We start from the raw sequence: 27,988 nt of genomic DNA on the forward strand, positions 1-27,988 counted from the left end.
ATCTGGTTATTTGAAATAATTTTGCATAATCTGCATCATGACAGAATATCCTGTGGACCAATATATGATCAAATATTCATCTCATCTGCATAAAAAGTAAAATAACAACAAATGAATACTGAACTCCAAGGAAATTTCAAAACGGAAAGTCCCTTATCAAATAGCAAAATTAAAAGCTCAAACACATCAAACCGTTGAATATGATACAACATACTAGTCTTAGATGATAAACACATCAAACCGTTGAATAGGATACAAAATACTCCTCTTAGATGATAAACACATCAAACAGTTGAATAGGATACAAAATACTCCTCTTAGAGGATAAACACATCAAACCGTTGACTAGGATACAAAATACTCCTCTTAGATGATAAACACATCAAACCGTTGAATAGGATACAAAATACTCCTCTTAGATGATAAACACATCAAACCGTTGAATAGGATACAAAATACTCCTCTTAGATGATAAACACATCAAACAGTTGAATAGGATACAAAATACTCCTCTTAGAGGATAAACACATCAAACCGTTGACTAGGATACAAAATACTCCTCTTAGATGATAAACACATCAAACCGTTGAATAGGATACAAAATACTCCTCTTAGATGATAAACACATCAAACAGTTGAATAAGATACAAAATACTCCTCTTAGATGATAAACACATCATACAGTTGAATAGGATACAAAATACTCCTCTTAGATGATAAACACATCAAACCGTTGACTAGGATACAAAATACTCCTCTTAGATGATAAACACATCAAACAGTTGAATAGGATACAAAATACTCATCTTAGATGATAAACACATCAAACAGTTGAATAGGATACAAAATACTCATCTTAGATGATAAACACATCAAACCGTTGAATAAGATACAAAATACTCCTCTTAGAGGATAAACACATCAAACCGTTGAATAGGATACAAAATACTCCTCTTAGATGATAAACACATCAAACCGTTGAATAGGATACAAAATACTCATCTTAGATGATAAACACATCAAACCGTTGAATAGGATACAAAATACTCATCTTAGATGATAAACACATCAAACCGTTGAATAAGATACAAAATACTCCTCTTAGAGGATAAACACATCAAACAGTTGAATAGGATACAAAATACTCATCTTAGATGATAAACACATCAAACCGTTGAATAAGATACAAAATACTCCTCTTAGAGGATAAACACATCAAACCGTTGAATAGGATACAAAATACTCATCTTAGATGATAAACACATCAAACCGTTGAATAAGATACAAAATACTCCTCTTAGAGGATAAACACATCAAACCGTTGAATAGGATACAAAATACTCCTCTTAGATGATAAACACATCAAACAGTTGAATAGGATACAAAATACTCCTCTTAGATGATAAACACATCAAACAGTTGAATAGGATACAAAATACTCCTCTTAGATGATAAACACATCAAACAGTTGAATAGGATACAAAATACTCATCTTAGATGATAAACACATCAAACCGTTGAATAAGATACAAAATACTCCTCTTAGAGGATAAACACATCAAACCGTTGAATAGGATACAAAATACTCCTCTTAGATGATAAACACATCAAACAGTTGAATAAGATACAAAATACTCCTCTTAGATGATAAACACATCAAACAGTTGAATAAGATACAAAATACTCCTCTTAGATGATAAACACATCAAACAGTTGAATCGGATACAAAATACTCCCCTTAGATGATAAACACATCAAACCGTTGAATAGGATACAAAATACTCCTCTTAGATGATAAACACATCAAACCGTTGAATAGGATACAAAATACTCCTCTTAGATGATAAACACATCAAACCGTTGAATAGGATACAAAATACTCCTCTTAGATGATAAACACATCAAACCGTTGAATAGGATACAAAATACTCCTCTTAGATGATAAACACATCAAACCGTTGAATAGGATACAAAATACTCCTCTTAGATGATAAACACATCAAACCGTTGAATAGGATACAAAATACTCCTCTTAGATGATAAACACATCAAACCGTTGAATAGGATACAAAATACTCCTCTTAGATGATAAACACATCAAACCGTTGAATAGGATACAAAATACTCCTCTTTGATGATAAACACATCAAACAGTTGAATAGGATACAAAATTCTCCTGTTAGATGATAAACACATCAAACCGTTGAATAGGATACAAAATACTCCTCTTAGATGATAAACACATCAAACCGTTGAATAGGATACAAAATACTCCTCTTAGATGATAAACACATCAAACCGTTGAATAGGATACAAAATACTCATCTTAGATGATAAACACATCAAACCGTTGAATAGGATACAACATACTCCTCTTAGATGATAAACACATCATACAGTTGAATAGGATACAAAATACTCCTCTTAGATGATAAACACATCAAACAGTTGAATAAGATACAAAATACTCCTCTTAGATGATAAACACATCAAACCGTTGAATAGGATACAAAATACTCCTCTTAGATGATAAACACATCAAACAGTTGAATCGGATACAAAAAACTCCTCTTAGAGGATAAACACATCAAACCGTTGAATAGGATACAAAATACTCCTCTTAGATGATAAACACATCAAACCGTTGAATCGGATACAAAATACTCCTCTTAGATGATAAACACATCAAACAGTTGAATAAGATACAAAATACTCCTCTTAGATGATAAACACATCAAACCGTTGACTAGGATACAAAATACTCCTCTTAGATGATAAACACATCATATAGTTGAATAGGATACAACATACTCATCTTAGATGATAAACACATCAAACAGTTGAATAAGATACAAAATACTCATCTTAGATGATAAACACATCAAACCGTTGAATAGGATACAAAATACTCCTCTTAGAGGATAAACACATCAAACAGTTGAATAGGATACAAAATACTCCTCTTAGATGATAAACACATCAAACAGTTGAATAGGATACAAAATACTCATCTTAGATGATAAACACATCAAACCGTTGAATAAGATACAAAATACTCCTCTTAGATGATAAACACATCAAACCGTTGAATAGGATACAACATACTCCTCTTAGATGATAAACACATCATACAGTTGAATAGGATACAAAATACTCCTCTTAGATGATAAACACATCAAACAGTTGAATAAGATACAAAATACTCCTCTTAGATGATAAACACATCAAACCGTTGAATAGGATACAAAATACTCCTCTTAGATGATAAACACATCAAACCGTTGAATAGGATACAAAATACTCCTCTTAGATGATAAACACATCAAACCGTTGAATAGGATACAAAATACTCCTCTTAGATGATAAACACATCAAACCGTTGAATAGGATACAAAAAACTCCTCTTAGATGATAAACACATCATACAGTTGAATCGGATACAAACTACTCCCCTTAGATGATAAACACATCAAACCGTTGAATAGGATACAGAATACTCCTCTTAGATGATAAACACATCAAACAGTTGAATAGGATACAAAATACTCCTCTTAGATGATAAACACATCAAACCGTTGAATATGATACAAAAAACTCCTCTTAGATGATAAACACATCAAACCGTTGAATAGGATACAAAATACTCATCTTAGATGATAAACACATCAAACCGTAGAATAGGATACAAAATACTCCTCTTTGATGATAAACACATCAAACAGTTGAATAGGATACAAAATACTCATCTTAGATGATAAACACATCATACAGTTGAATCGGATACAAACTACTCCCCTTAGATGATAAACACATCAAACCGTTGAATAGGATACAGAATACTCCTCTTAGATGATAAACACATCAAACAGTTGAATAGGATACAAAATACTCCTCTTAGATGATAAACACATCAAACCGTTGAATATGATACAAAAAACTCCTCTTAGATGATAAACACATCAAACCGTTGAATAGGATACAAAATACTCATCTTAGATGATAAACACATCAAACCGTAGAATAGGATACAAAATACTCCTCTTTGATGATAAACACATCAAACAGTTGAATAGGATACAAAATACTCATCTTAGATGATAAACACATCAAACCGTTGAATAAGATACAAAATACTCCTCTTAGATGATAAACACATCAAACCGTTGAATAAGATACAAAAAACTCTTCTTAGATGATAAACACATCAAACAGTTGAATAAGATACAAAATACTCCTCTTAGATGATAAACACATCATATAGTTGAATAGGATACAACATACTCCTCTTAGATGATAAACACATCAAACCGTTGAATAGGATACAAAATACTCCTCTTAGATGATAAACACATCAAACAGTTGAATAGGATACAAAATACTCCTCTTAGAGGATAAACACATCAAACAGTTGAATAGGATACAAAATACTCATCTTAGATGATAAACACATCAAACAGTTGAATAGGATACAAAATACTCCTCTTAGATGATAAACACATCATACAGTTGAATAGGATACAAAATACTCCTCTTAGATGATAAACACATCAAACCGTAGAATAGGATACAAAATACTCCTCTTTGATGATAAACACATCAAACAGTTGAATAGGATACAAAATACTCATCTTAGATGATAAACACATCAAACCGTTGAATAAGATACAAAATACTCCTCTTAGATGATAAACACATCAAACCGTTGAATAAGATACAAAAAACTCTTCTTAGATGATAAACACATCAAACAGTTGAATAAGATACAAAATACTCCTCTTAGATGATAAACACATCATATAGTTGAATAGGATACAACATACTCCTCTTAGATGATAAACACATCAAACCGTTGAATAGGATACAAAATACTCCTCTTAGATGATAAACACATCAAACCGTTGAATAGGATACAAAATACTCCTCTTAGAGGATAAACACATCAAACAGTTGAATAGGATACAAAATACTCATCTTAGATGATAAACACATCAAACAGTTGAATAGGATACAAAATACTCCTCTTAGATGATAAACACATCAAACAGTTGAATAAACATTGCATCACCCTTTTGGTCATTTATACTTCTTCCCTTAAATTTTGAATAAAAAATGGAACTGTTTATACTAATATAATTCTTATATGATTTGCATATTAGGGAATACATTTATATGAATGGTTGAGAGGGCTTCCGGTAGAGGCTTTTGAAGTTGTCTATTTTTCGATAGGCGACGTTGACCGAACTACTTTTTGTAACCAATGTATCAAGATGGCGTTGACGTAAAAAATATTTATTTTCACTTTGTGTTTATCATTAAATTAAAAAACAAACACAAAAACATTCATTAGCGTTTTTACAAATATAAAATTCATCTTTTACAATATCGAAATAATAAAACAATTGTTCAATAGTATTGTTAAATGACAGTATATATACAAAGAAATGCTACTGCATATTTGTTCATATACAATTTTTGATATTTCCCTATTTTAATTGATTTTTGGTCACTGATTCTGTAGCAATTTTGGAACCTCTAAATTTAGATTGAATTATAATAAGATATTTTTGCAGTTTACTTTTCATCAGATAGCTAATTTTATTGAGTACTTTTTATTTGGCGTTAACCCAAAAAAAATTTTAAGCGCCAGGCCAATTCAATGACACAAATATACAATTTACGTGTGATAGAGGTTAAGAGTGTGGAAATTAAATTCCTTATCTCAAATTTTAAAGAACTATAAGGATTAAACACCTTTTTATAGGAATTTATTGGTGTATAAACTGGACCAAGTCACTCACAAACGTATCATAAAAGTCCTTCAGGGGTGAAGAAAATAATGTATACAATGTCGGGGCCTTTTATAGCTGACTATATGTTATGAATTTTTCTCATTGCTGAGCGACTAAGCGATCCTACATTCCGTCGTTGTCGGCGTCCACAAATATTCACTCTGTGGTTAAAGTTTTTGAAATTTTAATAACTTTCTTAAACTATACTTGATTTCTACCAAACTTGGACAGAAGCTTGTTTATGATCATAAGATAGTATTCAGAAGTAAATTTTGTAAAAATAAAATTCCATTTTTTCCGTATTTTATTTTTAAATGGACTTAGTTTTTCTGCAGGGAAACATAACATTCACTCTGTGGTAAAAGTTTTTAAAATTTGAATATCTTTCTTAAACTATTCTGGGTTTGTACCAAACTTGGACAGAAGCATATTATGATCATAAGTTAGTTTGTATAGAAGATAACTCCATTTTTTCTGTATTTTACTTTTAAATTAACTTAGATTTTCTTCCAGTTAACATTACATACAGTCTGCAGTTAAAGTTTTCAACACATTTATTAGATTCATTAACTGTCCTAGATTTTTACCAAGTTGGACAGAACCTTCTTACAATCATTGGATAGTATCAAGAGGAATATTTTTATTGATTTTTTGCCTCATTTTTGTTCAGCCTGCGTTCTACAGCAAAAGTAGGCGAGACACTGGGTTCCGCGGAACCCTTACAATTTTTTTTTAACAAAATTTACTTCTGAATAATATCTTATGATCAGAAACAAGCTTTTGTCCAGGTTTGGTAGAAATCCAGGATCATAGTTTAAGAACATTATAAAAATTTTAAAAACGTAATTAAACCACAGAGTGAATGTTTTGTTTCTGGCAAAAAAACTAAGTCCATTTATAAGTAAAATATGGAAAAGTGGAAATTTATTTTTACAAAATTTTCTTCTCGAAACTATCTTATGATCATAAACAAGCTTCTGTCCAAGTTTGGTACAAATCAAGGATAGTTTATGAAAGTTATTAAAAAAAATTTAAAAATTAACCACAGAGTGAATGTAATGTTTCCTCGCAGAAAAACTAAGACCATTTACAAGTAAAATACGGAAAAAATGGAATTTTATTTTTACAAAATTTACTTCTGGATACTTTCTTATGATCATAAACAAGCTTCTGTCCAAGTTTGGTAGAAATCCAGTATAGTTTAAGAAAGTTATTAAAATTTCAAAAACCTTAACCACAGAGTGAATATTTGTGGACGCGGACGACGAGGGAATGTAGGATCACTTAGTCTAGCTTTTTCGACTAAGGTCGAAGGCTCGACAAAAATGAGGAAAAGCAATGGAAATATGTCAGATGGAAACTTCAGAACATGATGCATCTGTATACAGAGAAGAACTATCCAGGTTTTTTCCTTCTGTAATAATAAACTTTATATATAGAACAAAAGCTATATGCATCAATGTTGACAACAAAATAAAAATACTGATTAGCTACATGTATAAAATTATTCTGTGCTAAATTTCAATTACGGTTAATATCAAAATTAGATATTTAAAAAAAAAACTCAACCGTATCACATATGAATTTGCGTATCTCATCAGTGGACGACTTCATAGCTCTGTTGATCCTTAGGTGTTGGTTTTAGATTGACATACGATGTGGATGCTAGACCAATGTTGAACATTCCACACTTCACATTTTATGATTGTGACGCTACGTGTGTCAGTTTCCATTATATTAACCAAGCATCTCTTTTTTGTCGAGCTTGAGACTTTTGTCGCAAAAGACATAGCGATCCTGCATTCATACCTGTCAACCTATGACAATGAAAATGCAGGTGATGACCTGCATAGAAGAATAAAATCTCAGGTCATAATGCGTACAAACTTTTCGAGCTGAATTTCAGTGTTTAGGGGACATTTTTCTTATAATTTACATCAAAGTTTCCAAAACATATCCACAGGGTTAAGTAATTTGAAATTGTATATATTATTTCAATGCACTTGAAGGCCATTAATTGATAGATGAATGTTATGTTGGCATAATTTCTTTTTTTTTTATATTTCTAACTTATGATTCATGTCCATTGCATACATTTCTGCAGGATTTATCATGTGAACATAACAAATGTTGATATTTGAAGATAAAAAGATAAAGTTAAACAATTAAAAGAGGTATAGATGAAAAAAGTAATTTTCAAAATTTTTAATTGTTCTAAGGCAGAAAAATAAGTAAAAGTATTATTCTGATATGTTTTTGCATTCAATTCATTTCAGATCAAATCTTTTTACAAAAAAAACCATAAGTTTTAGGAGAATATTGTGAGATGACAAAAAAGGGGAAGTAACTCAAGTTGTTTTAAAAACAACTTTGAAATACACAAATTATTTACGACCTAAAGCTAAGGTAATTGGTGTTAATTAACAGTGTGTTTGACACCAAAGTGAAGCCATGCACTGAAATTGGTCACTTGATTTGAGTTTACACAGGTAGTTGAACTTCTTGTCAAGGAAGAATTACGAATTTACCGGTTATTTCAAAAGAAAATCACTTACGAAATCAGTCTGAAAGCTTAAAAATCCGGGTGAAAACGGGTTATTTTTCGAATTCCCGGGTTATTTGGTCATACTGCGGGTGTCCTTGGTGACCTCTAAGAATTGTGAAAATCTCGGGTCACACCCGCAGGATCCGGGTAAGTTGACAGGTATGTACATTCCATCGGCGGCGGCAGGGTCAACAAATATTCACTCTGTGGTTAAAGTTTTTGAAATTTTAATAACTTTCTTAAATTAAACTGGATTTCTACCAAACTTTGACAGAAGCTTGTTGATGATCATAAGATAGTATCCAGAAGTAAATAATGCAATAAGAAAATCCTTTTTATCCATATTTTACTTATAAATGAACTTAGTTTTTCTGCCAGTTAACATTACATTCACCTTGTGGTTGAAGTTTAAAAAAAATACTTTCTTAAACTATCCTGGATTTGTACCAAACTTGGACAGAAGCTTGTTTATGATCAAAAGCTTTCATCTAGAAGGAAATTTTATAAAAAAATATTTCCTGTTTTTCCATATATTACTTATAAATGGACTTAGTTTTTCTTCCAGTTAACATTACATACAGTCTGCAGTTAAAAGTTTTTAAAACATTTATTAGATTAATAAACTGTCCTGGATTTTTACCAAACTTGGACAGAAGCTTCTTACAATAAAACAATAGTATTTAGAGGAAAATTTTTAATATTTTTTCCCCCATTTATGTTGAACCTGCAACTTTTTTTAAAAGCATAATTTTTTTAAAACGTTTTATTTCATTAACTGTAAATCTATTATATGCAAAAAGCATTATAGTGATATTATATACCTCTCTCAAACTGCATCCACTTGATTGCTCTCTCTTACCAGCTTGGACACGGACACGCACCTGTAATCAACAAATCCTGTTTAGTTATAAAAACAACATAAAATTGGTAACCCTTATGAAATTATTTAATTTTGACAGAAAACTAAGTAATGTGGATGATACTTATTATTTCTATTCATCCTGTTTTTCATGGACAGAGGAGTAAAAATTCATTTACAGGGTTCAACATATTGATAAAGCATGCAACATATAATTTTATCAGCGGTTTGATAAAACAAATAAGTTCGGAAACTCATAGTTACCTTGAGAAAAGTCAGAATGTATATGGTGGCAATAAACAAATGAAGATGATATGAGCTAACTAAATATAAATTCAAGAGATATTATAAGTTATATGGTTCGCTACTGACCCCCTACGGATCCATAAAGGGTTAGTAAAATCCATAGGGGGTGAGGCCGGAGGCCGAGTCCCCTATGGATTTTATTCACCCTCTATGGATCCGTAGGGGGTCAGTAGTTAACCGTATAACGAATTTATCGCACGCTAGACTTTTTCTGCTGCGTTTTGTTGTAAAATAAACAACGAAAAACAACAACATTAATATATGACGTCACCATCACCGCGTCATGAACCCCCTATGAAACTTACTAACCCCCTACGGTCTCATAGAGGGTCACCACGTGACGGCGTTAAACCAATCACAACGTGATAATTTCCCCGTGGTGCGATAAGGTATGATATCCCATGTAACTATCCACAAGAAACCACATGACTTATATGTTAGCAATTAATTGTCGCCATACAACTTTCAATAATGAGCGAAACCAAAACTGCAAAGCAAGCTAAAATGTCCTCAACATAACAAGATGCAAAACAATTGAAATGAGAAAACCTGACTGGCCAGATTTAGGTTTGACATGAAAAGCATATGTATAATGTCACATTATAAGTACCAAAGACAGGAATGACGTTTCAATTTAGGATTAATCTATAACGAAATAATGACTTAATTTGAAGGGGTTCGTGCTCTTGCATTATATCTGTTTTGTATTTTATGTTTTTCATATGAATTAGAAAAACTTCAGTAACAATACATGTATCTCCAAATTTTTAATCATGATGATAGTTGATATAATAATTTTTGACTAATGCCCAGTGGGAAATATTTCATAGATATTCAGGATAATAACTTCTTAACAAAACCTGTAAAAGAGCGGATCTAGGACTAAAGACGGGGAAATTTATGTCACTAGAAAACGAGAATTTCAATTTGTTAGAAAGGCCGATCAATTTAGCATTGACTTCTTTAACTTTATGGTAACAGACATGATAATGAAACTATCATGAAAATTAACAAATATCATTTATGCTTACAAGTAACATTAATAATACGAGGGATTATACACGGTAAGCCTATATGTTGATTCCTTCATTTTCAGACCGTATCATAACATGAATAGTTAACACTGCAGCTTTGAGAGTTTTTTTTAGATATGAACCTTTGTTCAAATGTACTTAATAAAAAAAAAACTTTCCATTTATAGGAAATATTTTTCTTTATGCTTAATTACAGATTTTTTCTAGTGTGTTAATTTATCATGGTAAATTTTATCACAGCTTTGAATAGATTTTAACTAGTTTCTTAACTACTATCAAAGAACTTATCACTAACTTTTGTATTAACAAATATCAAAATAAACAGCTGCGCCATGAGCGCATGATACGCTCGTCACATTTTCAAAGAATTAAGATCAATAAAGTTTAATTTATTCTCAATGTCATATCAGAAATTTATGAAAATCAAAAGGGAGCTTACATCAATAGATATAATCAATTCACCAAAGTTTCACAAGAATTGCTGATAGCATTTTTGAGTTATTGTCCGAAAAATGGAAAAATCCCCCCTTTTTTAAAGAATAAAACCCTGTAACTTGGAAATGTAAAATCTAAAATTTATAACAATCAACAGGGAGCTCATGTCAATAGATATAAACAATTCACCACAATTTCTTGCAAGTTATTGAAATCATTCTTGAGTTATTGTCCGAAAACTGGAAACTCCCCCTTTTTAAATGAATAAAACCCCATAACTCGAAAATGTGACCTTAGTCTTTAGTTTTTTATGTTGTGTTTTGTGTACTATTGTTTCTCTGTTGGTCTTTTTCTTTTTAAGCAATGGCGTTGTCAGTTTATTTTCGACTTGAGTTTGAATGTCCCTCTGGTATCTTTCGCCTCTCTTTTACTGGAGGTGTGATGACAAGATTAAAGCTGTTAAGTTTCTCCTTGATAATATTTATGTACGTTTTGGCAATAAAGTTTATCGACAGGTTTTAGGTATTCCCATGGGCACCAATTGCACCCCTTTAATAGCAGTCTTGTTCTGGTACTGTTATGAATCACAGTTTATGACCAAAATCAGTAAAGACCCACTTAAATTGCATTTACTTGATAAATTCAACAAAATTTACCGTTATATTGATGATATTTTATTGTTAAATAATCAAGAATTTTCTAAATATACTGCCGAAATTTACCCAAAGGAACTGACTGTAAATATATCAACTACAAACAGTAATAACTGTCCTTTCCTAGATTTAGATATTCCAGTTTTACACAGTGAACTCTACAATAAAATTTAAGACAAAAAGGGACGATTTTCTGTTCCCTATTGTTTAATGTCCTTTTTTGGAAGGTGATGTTCCTTTGTCATCATCTGACGGTGTTTATATATCACAAGTCGTTCGCTATGTCCGTGTTCGTTGTAGCATTTTGGATTTCAATGAATTTAATCTATGTATAATACTGGTAAATTATTAAGTCAGGGATTTCGTTACTGCAAATTACTTAAAACCTTTACTTCATTCTTCTATATATATAAAGATTTGGTTTTGAAGTTTGGTTGTACCTGTAGAAAACTTATTTCAAATGGGATAGTACATCCTCATTTCTAGAGAGATGTTGTTTACCGAGCCCTGACGTTTGAAACGATCCGGGTAAACTTATCGATCCTTTAAATAAAAAATTTTGCTAAAAGGTTACCAATTCAACACTGTAATTAGATCTTTGAATATCCATTTCATCGGTATTAATATTGATTTTGTTTTTGTGTTTTTTTGCTGTGCATGTACTGATTTTGTGTCATGGAGGGATACACCATATCTTTTGTTTTTCTATTACATCATTTGGTTATATTTAATATTAGTTATACAAAATTACAAAAATGTCCATGACACTAGCTTATTTTTTAATTTTTTTTTAATTTGTTTTTCAGTAGTCAGGCTTTTACAATCCCTTTACATCATCACCTGACTATGGTGTTAAGGGGTTTGATATATATCTATACAACAAAAAATTGACTATATTTTTTTTCTTCTACTGTGAAAATATATTATTTAAATATCAACATTATAATAAAAAGTGGAAAGAAACAATCACACACACATACACACACTCTCGCACTTGCATTAACATAACATATATCAACTTGTGTATTGTAAAGAAAAATGTTATCTCTGTAAAGATCTGCTCTTTATGAACTGTAAGTTTCATTTTTTATTTTATATGATTTGAATAAAAAATAATGGTGACTAATCAGTAAAAAATGTAATCTACTGGGGCCAAGAATTTATGAAAATAAGGTGTGGTACCATTTTTCTTTGCTAGATAATGTTTATTTTCCTGATATTTTCTTATTTTTGCTAATAGCCCTATAATACTTGGTTTCATATTATTTACATTTGTATATATAGTTTTTTGCAATAATAATGATCAAATTCAACAGTAAACTCTCATTTTGAAAACCAAGAAAAATGTGCTTCTTAAATAATGTAAATAAACTCATCATAGATACCAGGACTAAATTTTGTATATACGCCAGACGCGCGTTTCGTCTACAAAAGACTCATCAATGACGCTCGAAACCAAAAAAGTTAAAAAGGCCAAAGTTCACAAAATATCTTTTCAATTTTTGTAAAAAAAGATTTCCATATAAAATTTGTTATTGGACATTCATAGAATAAATGCTCCATGGTTTCATCAGAAACCTTACAAAAAGTACAGAGCTTTGAATCTTTAAGTTTTACTTTAAACAAGAAAGTATTAGTTGCAATTATTCTGTGTAAAAATTTGTATTGAAAAGTTTTTAAATAAGTGTCTTTCAATGTCTTTACATGATTTTCTTAAAATAATATAATAGTCTGACCAATCTGCAATTTCAATACCTAGTAATTCCTCCCATTGTAAGAACTTTTCTGTTGGCAGTTGCACATTTCTGTCAACAAGATCTTTGTATACAAACTTTGCCTTTTTGTTACACAATAATCTTTCCAAAAAATTATCAATACAGTTAAAAGTTACAAAATTTACATGAGCAATGTTTTCTTTAATATGTTCTCTCATATACTTTGGAATGTTAGCAATGAGACCATAATACTTTAAAAAATTGTTTGTTTGAAGTCTTGGTCCTATCTGATCAAAATTACAAAAATCCTTAGTCTCTAAGTTAATAAGGTCAAACAAAGACTGCACTCCCCTTCTCTGCCACTGAATAAAGTACGGAAAATCTACTAGAGGTGCGAAATTTAAAATATCTAATGACAAAATATCTTGAACAGAAATATTGGTAGCAGGCCTTGCTCCAATTGAAAGCTAAAAAATACATCCTTCCAAAAAGGATTGCTAAGACTATCAGAGATTTCTCTGAGTTTTTTTTTGGAAAATGCAATACTCTTTCTCCACCATACTGTTCCAGGCTTTTCAATAACAATGATTGCCAACTACCATATAAATTGGATGTAAACCTCTTTATCCAGCCAATCTTGAGGTATATATTAAAATAATGTATATTAATCATATTTAAACCTGCTAGCTTATACATTGTGTACATGTTGTGTGTTTCTAACAGTAGATTGTTACCTATGTGGATGTACTTACGATTTGACTGCTGTTATCTATGCTAGGACTCGATACTGGAACATGTTGGGTCTTTTCAGACATCTGAGACCGCTAAAGAAATTTACAAAATAGTTAGCCCTATTTATTGCCCATCACTCTACTAAAACTTTTTGATCTTTATTGAAATATATAACAATATATACAATGTCATGTAATCTTGTTCATTGTGCAAACTTTGACATCTCATATGAGGAGTTTGATTCAAATGTTTAATGGCTTGATGTGAACCAAAACATGTGAATATAAAAAGGTGTGATTTTTATGACTTGAGTTTTTAATATCTGCTTGGTATCTTCCGCCGCTTTTCCTTTTTAGCTAAAATATTGACATTCTTTTAACATGTTTAAATACAGTTGTTTTATTCTAACTAGTATTTAACTGATTTATATTCTATCTTGGTGTTATGTGGTAAATATGTTATGACTTTCATTGAATATTTGAAGATAATAGGCAAACAAAAAATTTCTTGTGAGCACTGAAGAATGAAGATTGCCAAATGTTTTTAGTGTAAACTTAAAACCAACCATTGACTTGTATTTATCAATTGATAACATTTCTCACATGTCTAAAGGCAATATTTAGAATTTGAGCTATCTTCCTTTGTTTATAATTCTACATTTGTACTTTAGATACATACTCCATGCTCGGGACTCCATGCACTACTTGTCATGCTTATGTATCTATACTACTAAAATAACGAGGTCCAATTTGTTAGCCAACATGACGTAAAAACAATGAAACAAAGAATTCAACTTTATATATAACTAATATAGGACAATGGTGTTGATTAAAAATTACACCATTCCAGGCCCTTTTGTTTTCCATATAATGAATATTACCAATAATTAACATGTTTCGGATCGAATTTGATACAGATAAATTATTGTATAAGGGATTGATACTACTTAATTCAATCATTGACCAAAAAATATATCTACAAGGATATTCAGGTTGTAGTAAGAAAATCAGGATGGATTCAAACAGAAACATATTATAATCAGCATAGCTTTATCAAATTACAATTGGAATATTTAAAATCCAGGCTGAAAATAAGGCGTTGGTACTTTAATTCTGTCACGGACCCGCGATGTCGCAGGAGTGTTCTAGTTTTGTTTAATAAAACCAGTTGTATGTATGGTTATACACATACACATCATTTTGTAAATATTATTTGACAATCCAGAGGTCATATAAAACTGAGATTTTGTTGACGATTTTTTTAAAAGTATACAACAGTCAGGGGCGTTACTTAAACAAGTTATTTTTTTAAGTTACTTATATAAGTAATTTTTGTTTGTAAAAATCATGAAATTACTTAATAGAGTTATTTTAAATTTCAATAGAAGCATAGACTAAATGTAGTTTTCAGTAATTTTTACACCATCTTATATCATAAAATAAAGAATTTATTAGATTTGAGAGCAGTATAAAGATATATGGTCACTTTAAAAATAATGACAAAAATATTACTTGAATAAGTTTATATAATATAATGTTATACATTTTTGAAAAAAATAGTAATATCACCTATTTAAAGAACATATATATATAATTTCCTTCAGTTACAAACTATAAATAACTTCCAAGTCTTAATTAATTCACTAGTCTCTATCTATTTATTTCAGTCTACCATCAAGATTTTGGAGGAAAATGATAATTTAATAGTCCCAAGACAATTAGTGGTTCAGAAGGATTAGATTTTATATTTAGTGAGAAAAATAACCATATGACTGTGATTGTGAAAATTTGTTAAAGCTAGTAAAATCTGTAATATTGGACGCCTATAAAAATAGTATTCAGAAAAGTTACTTATATAAGTAATATTTAGAATATCCTTGTTTTCAACATTACTTGTATAGGTTATTTTAATTGTTACTTGTTTAAGTAATGCCCCTGACTGTACAAGGGACGCGAAAAATATACAAATATTGTCGTATATTGGTATAACTCCTTATTGTTTCGGTTGTATGAAATATTTGTAGATTATTCTATTTGATTTTTTTTTGCTGTTTGCAGTTTCCATCTATTTATCATATCTTTTCAGATAAAAAGCAAAAACACTAAATATGAGTTTAAAATTGTCAAGTAAGGGCACCCAATAACTTCTCAAGGAGTCATCCAATTGATTCGGTCATATTAGCATTTTTGTAGAACTTGTATTACTTTTTAGCCTTAAACAGTGTCTAATAAATAGGGGGAGGGTTGGGATCCCGCTAACATGTTTAACCCCGCCACATTATTTATGTATGTGCCTGTCTCAAGTCAGGAGCCTGTAATTCAGTGGTTGTCGTTTGTTTATGTGTTACATATTTGTTTTTCGTTCATTTTTTTACATAAATAAGGCCGTTAGTTTTCTCGTTTGAATTGTTTTACATTGTCTTAGCGGGGCCTTTTATAGCTACTATGCGGTATGGGCTTTGCTCATTGTTGAAGACCGTACGGTGACCTATAGTTGTTAATGTTTGTGTCATTTTGGTCTTTTGTGGATAGCTGTCTCATTGGCAATCATACCACATCTTCTTTTTTCATACTACCTATCTAAAATGGATTAAGTTAATATTATATATCTAGGCCAAATAACATGAAAATTAGCAAACAAGAGTGCACACGCTGAAATGTCTCGCCTTCTTTACTAACCATTCATATTATGTTGATAGTCCTAAATATAAAGCTTTACTACAACTATCACATACGATTTCACATATATTTGTAAATTTTACATGATCCAAGAAAATAAACCAAACGAGAAATACATGAACACCTTTTCTAGTTTTTAAGAAACAGACTTAACCAAGAAAACTAAAGATTGACCAATGAACCATGAAATGAGGTCAAGGTAATATGAACCAAGCAAGGCAGTCACATACAGCTTACAATCCTTCCATACAACAAATATAGTTGACCTATTGCATATAGTTTAAGAATAAACTGCTTCGCAAAGAGCCGCTGGATACGACTGCAGAGGTCCAAACCTGAACAGTTGCGGCAAAAATGGACACAATATTCAAGCTTGATACAGATCTGAATTTGGATTGTAATTAAATATTTGACAAATTATAGGTTTCTGACACAGAATAAATGTGTCAAAGAACTTGAAATTGGTTGTATGATTTGAATTTATATTCAATTGAAGATTTCTTTCTGTTGTGCAATACACTGTGCTATTGCGCAATACTTAGTAAATCTGTTTTCAGACTATATATTTAGGATTAGCAAAATAAATTGTGAACCCTATTTTTTTCTTTGGAAAATTGACAATTTCTTCAATTTTGTTGGAATAAAATTTGCCTGCACACCCCCCCCCCCCCCAAAAAAAAATTGTTCCCCCCCCCCCCCCCCCAACAAAAAAAATGTTTACGCTCTTCCCCTCCAAAATATAATTTTTTTTTAAGAAATTTTCTTCTTTTTGTATAATGTGGTACAAATTGAGAGACAAGTTACTGTGTGAAAACTAGAAAAATGCTTGTTTTAGACCCTTTTTGGCCCCTAATTCCTGAACAGTTTGGGCAATTACCCCGAAAATGAATCCCAACTTTCTACTTGTGGTATTGAACCTTGTGGTACAATTCAGAGCAATCAAAATACTTATACACAAGTAATGGTCCTGAAACTAGAAAAATGCTTGTTTTGGCCCCTAATTCCTAAACGGTTGGGACCATCACCCCCAAAAACAATTCCAACCTTCCTTTTGTGGTATTGAACCTTTTGTTTAAATTTCATAGAGATCCATACACTTAAACTAAAGTTATTGTCCGGAAACCAAATGTGTCTTCTGACGACGCTGACGACGTGATACCAATATACGAAAAACAGACCAAAACACAAAAACTTAACAATGAGGAATGAACCGTGAAAATGAGGTCAAGGTCAAATAAAACCTGCGAGACTGACATGTACATCAAAAAAAATTTCCATACACCAAATACAGTTGACCTATTGCATATAGTATTAGAAAAAAGACCAAAACTCAAAAACTTAACTTTGACCACTGAACAATGAAAATGACACCTGCTTAGTTGGACATGTTAACCTTACAATCCTTCCATACATCAACTATACTTGACCTATTGCTTAATAGTATCTGAGATATGGACTTGACCACCAAACTTAACCTTGTTTAATGATCATTGAAATGGGGTCGAGGTCAATTAAAAACTGTCGTATGGGCATGAGGACCTTGCAAGGTACACACATATCAAATATAGTTATCCTATTACTCATAATAAGAGAGAAATTAACAGTACAAAAAATCTTAACTTTTTTCAAGTAGTAACAGACCCATGAAAATGAGGTAAAGGACAATGGACATGTGCAGTGATATTGTTGGGTTTTTTAAAAACTACCTCTACCCTTTTTTATTGGGAAAATATGTGTAATTTTCACCAAATTGGGAAATTTAGAATAAACCATGAATTTGACTGTAACTTCAATTTATAGACCCAATTTCAAGAGTCAAACCCTGCTTTAAAATAAGACCCTTTTTTGTCAGTGATGATATATAAATAGACCCTCAAATCTGCACATATACATGTAGTAACTTTAGGCATGAAAAATATATTTAAATTAGTGTTTTTCAGTTTACATTCATGCACAATTACTACTGAGACTGCACAGTTTGGGGAAAAAAGTTGTCTTGAGAATAATTAAAGCCATTTTTTTTTCAAATTGGGATTTGTCTCCAGGGGAAAAGCCTTTATTCTCCATTAATTTAAGGCAAACAATATCACTAATGTGACAGACAGAAACTTCGTAACATAAGGCATATATATACAAAGTATGAAGCATCCAGGTCTTCCAACTTCTAAAATATAAAGCTTTAAGAAGTGAACTAACGCCGCCGCCGCCGGATCACTATCCCTATGTGGAGTTTTCTGCGACAGAAGTCGAAGGCTGGACAAAAATAATCCTTTAAGGGCAATAACTCCTTGAGGAGTCATTCGATAATTTTGGAACAAACAGGAAGTATGTGGAACTTGACATATTGACCACTACCCCTTTATGTGTCTATGAAGTATTTATGTATTACACTTACCCATGGTGCTTTATTTTGTTGATCTGACCATTCGTCTATGAACATGTGTTTAATTTGACATGTGTCACATTGATATGTAGGCTCTTCCATGAATATGTTTGATCCTGTCACACACTTTGGCTCAGTAAGGCCACATTCCCACTTTTTCTCAAATTTTACATTTGACATCTTGAATCTTGTATGCATGATTGTGTTTAATTCCTCTGTCACAAAGTCGGCAATGTATTTGTACAAACCGCTTTTAATGTCTTCCCCAAATTCCCAAACCTGAATCTGAATAACATTTGGACATGTCATTACAAGTAATTTTCTTAATTTCGTTGTTTCATGTTGTAACTCAAAGACAGCAGTGCCTTTAAAAAGAGCAATTTGTCTTTTTTTCTTCTTACTGTCAATCACTTCTGCAACTGTATACTTCCTGCTCAGTGAAGCTATCAAATGATTCATTAAATGTGGTGGTAGAAACCGAAATCTGAAACACAACCACGTGGATCTTTTACATATATCTTTTGGCACATTAAACATTTCATAAATGTCATGCTCAGGTTCTGCTTTAACCATACAAGGTACATAAAAGTAAGGATTTGCATCAGCACCTGATTTGTTTGGACGTATAATGATATCAAATTTCTCCATTACATTCAGGATATAGTTTTTATGTTCATACAACATGTGTGTCTCTTTTTTAAATATATCTTCTAAAACGTCATAATTTAATTTACCTGTATGGTAAAATTCATTCCACCTTATTTGATTTTTAGTACTAGCTTGAAATTTCCTTGCTGTTACTATACATTTAAAAGCATCAGACAACCATTGTGTATCTAAAATAATATTCTCTGGGAGATCTTTGAAATAAACTAAAGATCGGAGTTCATGGTGAAATTCTAGAAATAATATCAGTTCTTTCTCAGTTAAAGGCTTTGGTGTAACAGAAGAAATGTTCTTCATTTCCTGATAGGTGATAATCGGTAACTCTTTCTTCTTTTCTTGAAGTCGTTGCTCCAGTTGTATAAATTTTAACGGATAATCTTTGTTCCATGCCCGCATTTCTCTGGCTAAGTTTATAATGTCTCGTCTTATTTGCTGGAATACACCGTGATCATCTTCTTTATTAGAAATAAAGTATTCACTCCTTACATGTCCACGTTCATCATCTGCCAGATTCTCGGTGTACACCAACAAACTTTCTCTGCATGCCTCCTCAACCTACAAAACATAATATTTAGGTTCTTGGTATTTTGTGTGGTTTTCTATTGCTTTAACAGTTTAAGTTTTTAAAGAAGAATATTAGAAACAAGAATGTGTCCAAAGTACACGGATGCCCCACTCGCACTATCATTTTGCATGATCAATGGACTGTAAAATTTGGTAAAAAATCTAATTTGGCATTAAAATTAAAAAGATCATACCATAGGGGACATGTGTACTAAGTTTCAAGTTGATTAGACTTCAACTTCATCAAAAACTACCTTGACCAAAAACTTTAACCTGAAACTCCCATTTTTATTTTCTATGTTCAGTGGACCGTAAAGTTGGGGTCAAAAGTCTAATTTGGCTTTAAAATTAGAAAGATCATATCATAAGCTACAAGTGTACTCAGTTTCAAATTGATTGGACTTCAGCTTCATCAAAAACTACCTTGACCAAAAACTTTAACCTGAAGCGGGACGAACGAACAGACGAACGGACCCACATACCAGAAAACATAATGCCCTCTACTATCGTAGGTGGGGGCATAAAAACTGTTACTGCAGCTTAATATTATGAAAATAATACAATAATACATACTGTTATATTATATCTTGTTGAAATACTACAATTTATGTACCCTGTGTGTAATTAAGGTGAAATACTATAATTTATGTACACTGTGTGTAATTAAGGTGAAATACTATAATTTATGTACACTGTGTGTAATTAAGGTGAAATACTATGATTTATGTACTCTGTGTGTAATTAAGGTGAAATACTATAATTTATGTACACTGTGTGTAATTAAGGTGAAATACTATAATGTATGTACACTGTGTGTAAAAAAGGTAATTTAAGTACACTATGTGTAAGTATTTAATTTCCATGAAGGTATATTTAACAAGAGTGCTCTAGCTGTGATATCTTACCAACTTTACAGATCATGATTGAATTTTTATGTTAAAAGTCTTTAAGTTTAAGGTTAAATTATAGGGATACATATTGTCTTTTATTGAATAAACTTAACACTATCGCAAGGTCCATGAAAAGGGGTGTCCAAGGAAATATGAACCTTGCCAGAGGGACATGTACATCTTATAATAATCCTATCCACATATGACATCTTTCCTGACAGTATCTGAGAAATAGGCGAAACAACAATCACTTAATATTGATCAATGAAAAATATAAATGGTGGCAAGGTCAGATGAACCCTTCTAGACAGATAAGTATCCCTAGCAATCATTATTATGGAAATCCAGGTCCAGGATTATTGCTTCTGCACTTCATACAAAATATTTTTGTATACCCTTAAAAAAACACAAAAAGAATTCTTAAATAATATTGGTATGATTCCACTTCAAAAACAAAATAATATAATCCTTTAATAAAATGCTTCGCTGAGCGCAGCCTGATACGACCGTAGAGGTCAAACCCTGAACAGTTGGGTCAAGTTTGGACACAATATTCAAGCTTGATACTGTCTGAATTTGGATTGTAATCAAATTTTTGACATAATATAGGTTTCTGACACAAAATAAATGTGGTCAAAGATCTGAAAAATTTGAAATGGGACATTTGATTTATTTAGAATGGTCTGATATCCAAAATCTAACAATATGGTTAGATTCAGCATATAAAAAAACACCAAAAATTTAATTTTAGGTGAAATCAAACAAAGTTTAATTTTGGACCCTATAAACCTTAATATAAACTAATTTGAAAACAGGGTCCACAATAAAAAATCTAAATGCACAATAAGATTCAGCATATCATACATCCGCAATAATTCAGTTTTTGATGAAATCAAACAAAGTTTAATTTTGGACCCTTTTGACCTCAATGTAGACCAATATATAAATGGGGCCAATATCCAAATAGTAATACAAGGTTAGAGCCCCCAAAAATTAAAGACTTTAAATTAATCCCATTGAAATTGGTTAAAAAATTTGTATTTATTTTCAATTAAAGATTTCTTGCTATTGCGCAATACATTGCTGTTGTGCAATACTGTTCAATTTATAGCTTGCTGTTCAGTGTGAGCAAAGGCTCCGTGTTGAAGACCGTACTAATAATGGTTTACTTTTATAAATTTTGACTTGGATGGAGAGTTGTCTCATTGGTACTCATACCACATCTTCTTATATCTACCAATTGAAGATTTCTTGCTATTGCAGAATACTGTGCAATTGAAGATTTCTTGCTATTGCGTAATACTGTGCTATTGAAGATTTCATGCTATTGCCCAATACTGTGCTATTGTGCAATACTGTGCAATTGAAGATTTCTGCTTGAAGCTTTTTAAAAATAAGGAAGAAAAAAAATATAAATTCCCAAAAAATTGGAAAAACAAAAATCCCCCCCCCCCTTGGAGTAATTACCCAAATCCCAGCCTTCCCTTTGTGGTATGGAACCTTGTAGTACAATTTTAGAGAGATCCATAAACTAACACACAAGTTATTGTCCGGAAACTACAAAAATGCTTGTTTTTGGCCCCTAATTCCTAAACTGTTTGTACCACAACCCCCAAAAGCAATCCCAAACTTCCTGTTGTTAAACCTTCTGGTAAAATTTCATAGAGATTCATTCACTTAAAACTAAAGTTATTGTCCGGAAACCAAATGTGTCGTCGGACGACGACCACAACATGATAGCATTATAGGAACGCAAAAAAAAATTTGCGGTCATATAAAGAGCAGAACAAACAAATGAAACAATAGCAATGTGTCTAAATTTATACGAATGTGTAAACATCATATACCGTGTCTGCTTCTGAGGTCACAGCATCTTTCCATGTGCCAACAATAACTACTGGTGGATCAAGATCACCTGACATAGTCGTCTTGTCATCAGATATAATATTTTTCTCTTCCAGTCTACTGTAGCAATGTATTGAGTCAATCCAAAGTCGGAATAAAGCTATAAAGTCAAAGTACAACGATTTTATATCAGCATTTATTCAAGTGTGATGAAGATTGCCAGTATTTATTATTTCAAATTAAGGCGACAATAGTTTACTGATAAACAAATACTGTAAACTGATTTGGAAGAGACAAATCAAAGTAACAAACAGCAACTGAAGGAATTACATGATACATGTACTACAGATTTCTAAGTTACGAAAAACTCATCAGCTAGTTACGTAATTAATTTGAGCCACACATGTGACGTCATGTCCATTTTAAATAGAATAGAATCATCAAATGGATGATAAATACACATTTTACTCCTTCAAATATACATATTACAATCCACCACTTTGACGCTTTAGTAAGGCTTTACATATCAGGCCATAATGCAGAAGCTAGATTACATTTAACAAAATTTATAATTACAAATGAAATAATTTATTAATAGATATAGGAAGATGTGGAGTGAGTGCCAATGAGACAACTCTCCATCCAAATAACAATTTATAAAAGTAAACCATTATAGGTCAACGTACGGCCTTTAACACAGAGCCTTGGCTCACACCGAACAAAAAGCTATAAAGGGCCCCAAATATACTAGTGTAAAACCATTCAAACGGGAAAACCAACGGTTTAATCTATATAAAAAACAAGAAACGAGAAACACTTATAACTTACATAAACAAACAACAACTACTGTACATCAGATTCCTGACTTAGGACTGGTGCAAACATTTGCAGTCTGTTTGAGGACAGGAGTTTTGGTAAATATATCTTTAAATCTAAGACAAAAAATGAACTATCATTTTATAACTTACTGATTGATCAATATGATATATTACCTTGTGCATTAGGGTCATCAGCTTCATTGAGTTTTGTAACAACAAGATACATTGCATCTTGGGACAGAAAGGTTTGATGAGTGTGGTAAAATTCTTCATCTCCCGCAAAATCCCATAGAAAAAATGTAGCATACTCCTCTTTGTCATGTACATCAACCTTAGACTTAGCGGTTAGCATAGTTTCGAAATCCCTTGCTGCTTGTTCAGAGGGCTGCTGGGGAGTTACTTTAGGTTCTGATTGAGGTTCAGCTGCTTCTGGAGGTTTTATTATTTCCAGTTGCTTGGATGCTGTCTCTGATTTCTTTGAATCATCAACAGATGTTACTGGTGTGTTGTCCTTAATGGCTATGTGGGATTCTACTTGTTCTTGAATTGTTCTTTTGTCCTGAAGTTTTCCCATATATTCTTTAAAAAGTCTTGCTTGAGTTTCTTCATTGTTTTCTATGATTAGAAAATAACAATATTAGTTTTTGTCTAATATACTGTGTAAAAAGAAATGAGAATAAACAGCTGCGCCATGAGCGCATGATACGCCCGACGTCTTGTGTGGAAGTTTTATGCAATAATCATAAATAGTTTCTGAGAAAGTTTTAAGCAATAACCATATATTGTTTTTGAGACACGGCGGGACATGTAAAACCCCCAACCCTGTTTTTTTTTAAAAAGAATCAAAACCAAAAAGTATACAGATCTTTAGATTAATATAACAAAGAAGTGTGTAAAGTTTTAAGCAATAATCATAAATTATTTTTGAGATAAGGCGCGACATGTAAAAAAAACCTCCCCTGTTTAACAAAATACTCAATAACTCCAAAATAAAGTTTTAAATCATCACCAAAAAGTATACAGATCTTTAGATTAATATAACAAAGAAGTGTAAAGTTTTAAGCCATAATCATAAATTGTTTTTGAGATACGGCACAACATGTAAAAAAAAACTCCCCCTTTTTTACAAAATACTCAATAACTCAAAAATGAAATTTTGAATCATCACCAAAAAGTATATAGATCTTTAAATTAATATAACAAAGACATGTGTAAAGTTTTAAGCAATAATCATAAATCGTTTTTGAGATATGGTGTGACATGTAAAAAAAACCTCCCCCTTTTTTACAAAATACTCAATAACTCAAAAATAAAATTTTGAATCATCACCAAAAAGTAAACAGATATTAAGATTAATATAACTAAGAAGTGTTTAAAGTTTTAAGCCATAATCAAGAATCGTTTTTGAGATACAGTGCGACATGTGAAAAAAACACACCCCTGTTTTAGTTACAAAGTGCCGTAACTCAAAAAGTTTTAATCTTATTTTCACCAAAAAATATACAGATCATTTGACCATCATAAGAAACAACCATATTAAGTTTCATGAAATTTGGATAAGTCGTTCTCAAGTTACGGTGCGACATGTTTACGCCGGACAGACGAACAGACGGACGGACACCGGACATTTGTATACCATAATACGTCCCGTAAAAATTTTGACGGGCGTATAAAAAAGCTTAAGATAAAGGTATAAAATAAGCGTTATACACGGCGAAAGATACCAAAGATATATGCAATTTCTAAATTAAAAAACAAAATGACAATGTGCAAAAATCAAATAAAAAACAACAGAAGGCTAACAACAAGAAAGAAAACACAACATAGAAAACTAAATGGTTTAAGAGAAAATAAAAAATGCATTAAACTTGGCACCTTTTAAATTTTCGTTGAAAAATATTATATATTTACTATCAGTATTAAAAATTTAGCAGTTTCACAAATTTTCCCATTTTGCAACGTTTGGATCTTTCTTGGATTATCTATATAAGCGTTTATCATCAGCTTTCAGTCATCAATTGAATTTTTTTTTATGTATATCAATGCATGTTACAACATGCCTTGAGCATTTTCTCTCTATAACTATCACATTTTCTGGAAAATACTAAAACAAAAGGTAAACATTGTCTTTCCAGGCCAATAACTCCTATATCAATGATGAATAATTTGTAGAAATTATTTCTGTTAAAAGTATCTGTCTATCTATCGTTGCTTCGGTAAATAACTAAACTAAACTGTTGACAGAGAGATATGTCTCGCCTAGAAAAAGACACCTGCACTTTAACAACATTAATTCAAAGTTACTGGACCATAAGGTAAAGGATAGTGCATCAACATGATCTTCAAACTGTGATGTACTGATATAGTAATGCAACTTTATAGAAAATATCATTGTCTTACATTACAAGTTCATATCAAACATTTATTCCAAACTAACTTAACATTGAGAACTACTAATTTATTCAAAGTGACTGGACGACAGAGCTTCAAAAAAGTCTTCAAACTGATATGTACTGATAGTAATACGACTTCATACAAACTATCATTGATCAATCACAAGTAGATCCTATCAAACTTACTTAGCAGAAAACGTTGTCACTCATGATAGTTGTCAAATTGATATATACTGATAATAATGCAACTTAATATTAAATATCAATGATCTTTCTTAATTAGTAGTTGCAATCAAACTAACTTAAGCAGAAATATAATAATTGTTGATGCCTCCACCACAGCCATCACCCGAAAAGCAACCTATAAGTTGCAGGCGAGACAAAAATTGTTGATTTAAAGTTTGATTCAGATTGACCTAGTAGTTTCAGTGAAGAAGATTCTTGTAAACGATATATGCACATGGTTCTATGGGTCAGGTGAGGTGAAAATAAATAGGTGGTCTAGGTAAAAACACTAAATTTGCACAAAATGGCCATTTGAAAGAATTCCTTCCTTTATTGGGTCCTTTAATAATGTTGTTAGAAATGAAAAGGGGGTAAATTTTGACATCCAAAGGAATTTGCTAAGGGGTAAAATGAACTTTTAACAATAGTGCAAACACTAAAATGTCTAGTCTGAATAAAATGCAAGAAAAGGCTATCAAATTCCTGAAAGGAATTGCACATCTTGACCCATCTGAAATAGAGATATTATGAGGAATAATTAAAGTATCACAGTACTTTGGTTTGATGAGGTTTAGGTCACATGAATCGTTGTCTGACTGCCAGGAATGTCTTAAAACAAAACTTTACAGAAATAAAAAAACAAAACAATAGATATTTGCAAGACTATACCATCAGACCATTATGATCAGTATATATACCAGATAAGGACAAACAATTTTTTTTTAATTATCAACATCATACCATCTAACTTATTCCATATACCATCATCAGACATTGCTTTGCATTTTATTTTATGAATTTCTATTCCATTTGTACTGGTAACATCTGTAATGTCTTCACCAAACAATCTTCTAATCAATGATGTCTTTCCAGACCCTTTTTTTCCAACAACTACTAAACGTATGTCTCTCTTTTTCTCAGATCCTGACTCAAGTAATTTGAGGTACAAATCAATAGATCTTTTGTCAGCCATTAATTTTATTTCAGTTGGCACCATATCACCTAAAACGATATTTTTCATAAATGTTTTATTAAAGCATAGCATAACTTTACTCATCTATATACATTTCCATTGTCAATTTTATATAACTATTCTTTAGAGTGCCTGTTTTCATTGTATGTAAGTTTTAGAAGTTTTGTTAGAATCTATAGTTTTAATTGGAAGTCTTAGTGAGTTGAATTGTCATGATTCGTTAAAAAATGTAATATTTAACTAGACTTAAGCTAGGACATACAGGTGGACATGAGTAACACGTAATGCTCCCTTCTTTTCTATCTGGGCTTACAAATCATAACAAAGTAAACAGCTATACAGCAAGATTCGTCCTTTTTATTCATATCAAAATTAGTGAAAAAATCAAACAGAAAATTAAAGTAGCATACTCCAAAAATAATTTCGTGATTTGTCTCCTTGTTATAAAAGAAATCCTTTTTTCACACAATAAATTCTTTGATAAT

General features: G+C 31.4%; 1 protein-coding gene across 1 annotated transcript in view; it reads right to left on the bottom strand.

Moving 5' to 3' along the window:
* LOC134700550 (uncharacterized) overlaps positions 1-27,527 on the bottom strand; it is a 30,303-nt gene extending 2,776 nt beyond the window's left edge. Inside the window, exons 1-6 of the mRNA XM_063561930.1 lie at positions 27,272-27,527; positions 24,087-24,527; positions 23,097-23,254; positions 19,142-20,350; positions 14,089-14,160; positions 9,156-9,215 (exon numbers count right to left, since the gene is read on the bottom strand). Coding sequence (XP_063418000.1) covers positions 9,156-9,215; positions 14,089-14,160; positions 19,142-20,350; positions 23,097-23,254; positions 24,087-24,527; positions 27,272-27,527 — 2,196 coding nt within the window. The remainder of the gene's footprint in view (positions 1-9,155; positions 9,216-14,088; positions 14,161-19,141; positions 20,351-23,096; positions 23,255-24,086; positions 24,528-27,271) is intronic.
* Positions 27,528-27,988: the final 461 nt, after the last annotated feature.

The sequence above is a fragment of the Mytilus trossulus genome, unplaced genomic scaffold (assembly GCF_036588685.1).
Source record: "Mytilus trossulus isolate FHL-02 unplaced genomic scaffold, PNRI_Mtr1.1.1.hap1 h1tg000158l__unscaffolded, whole genome shotgun sequence".
In the NCBI taxonomy this organism is placed as follows: domain Eukaryota; kingdom Metazoa; phylum Mollusca; class Bivalvia; order Mytilida; family Mytilidae; genus Mytilus; species Mytilus trossulus.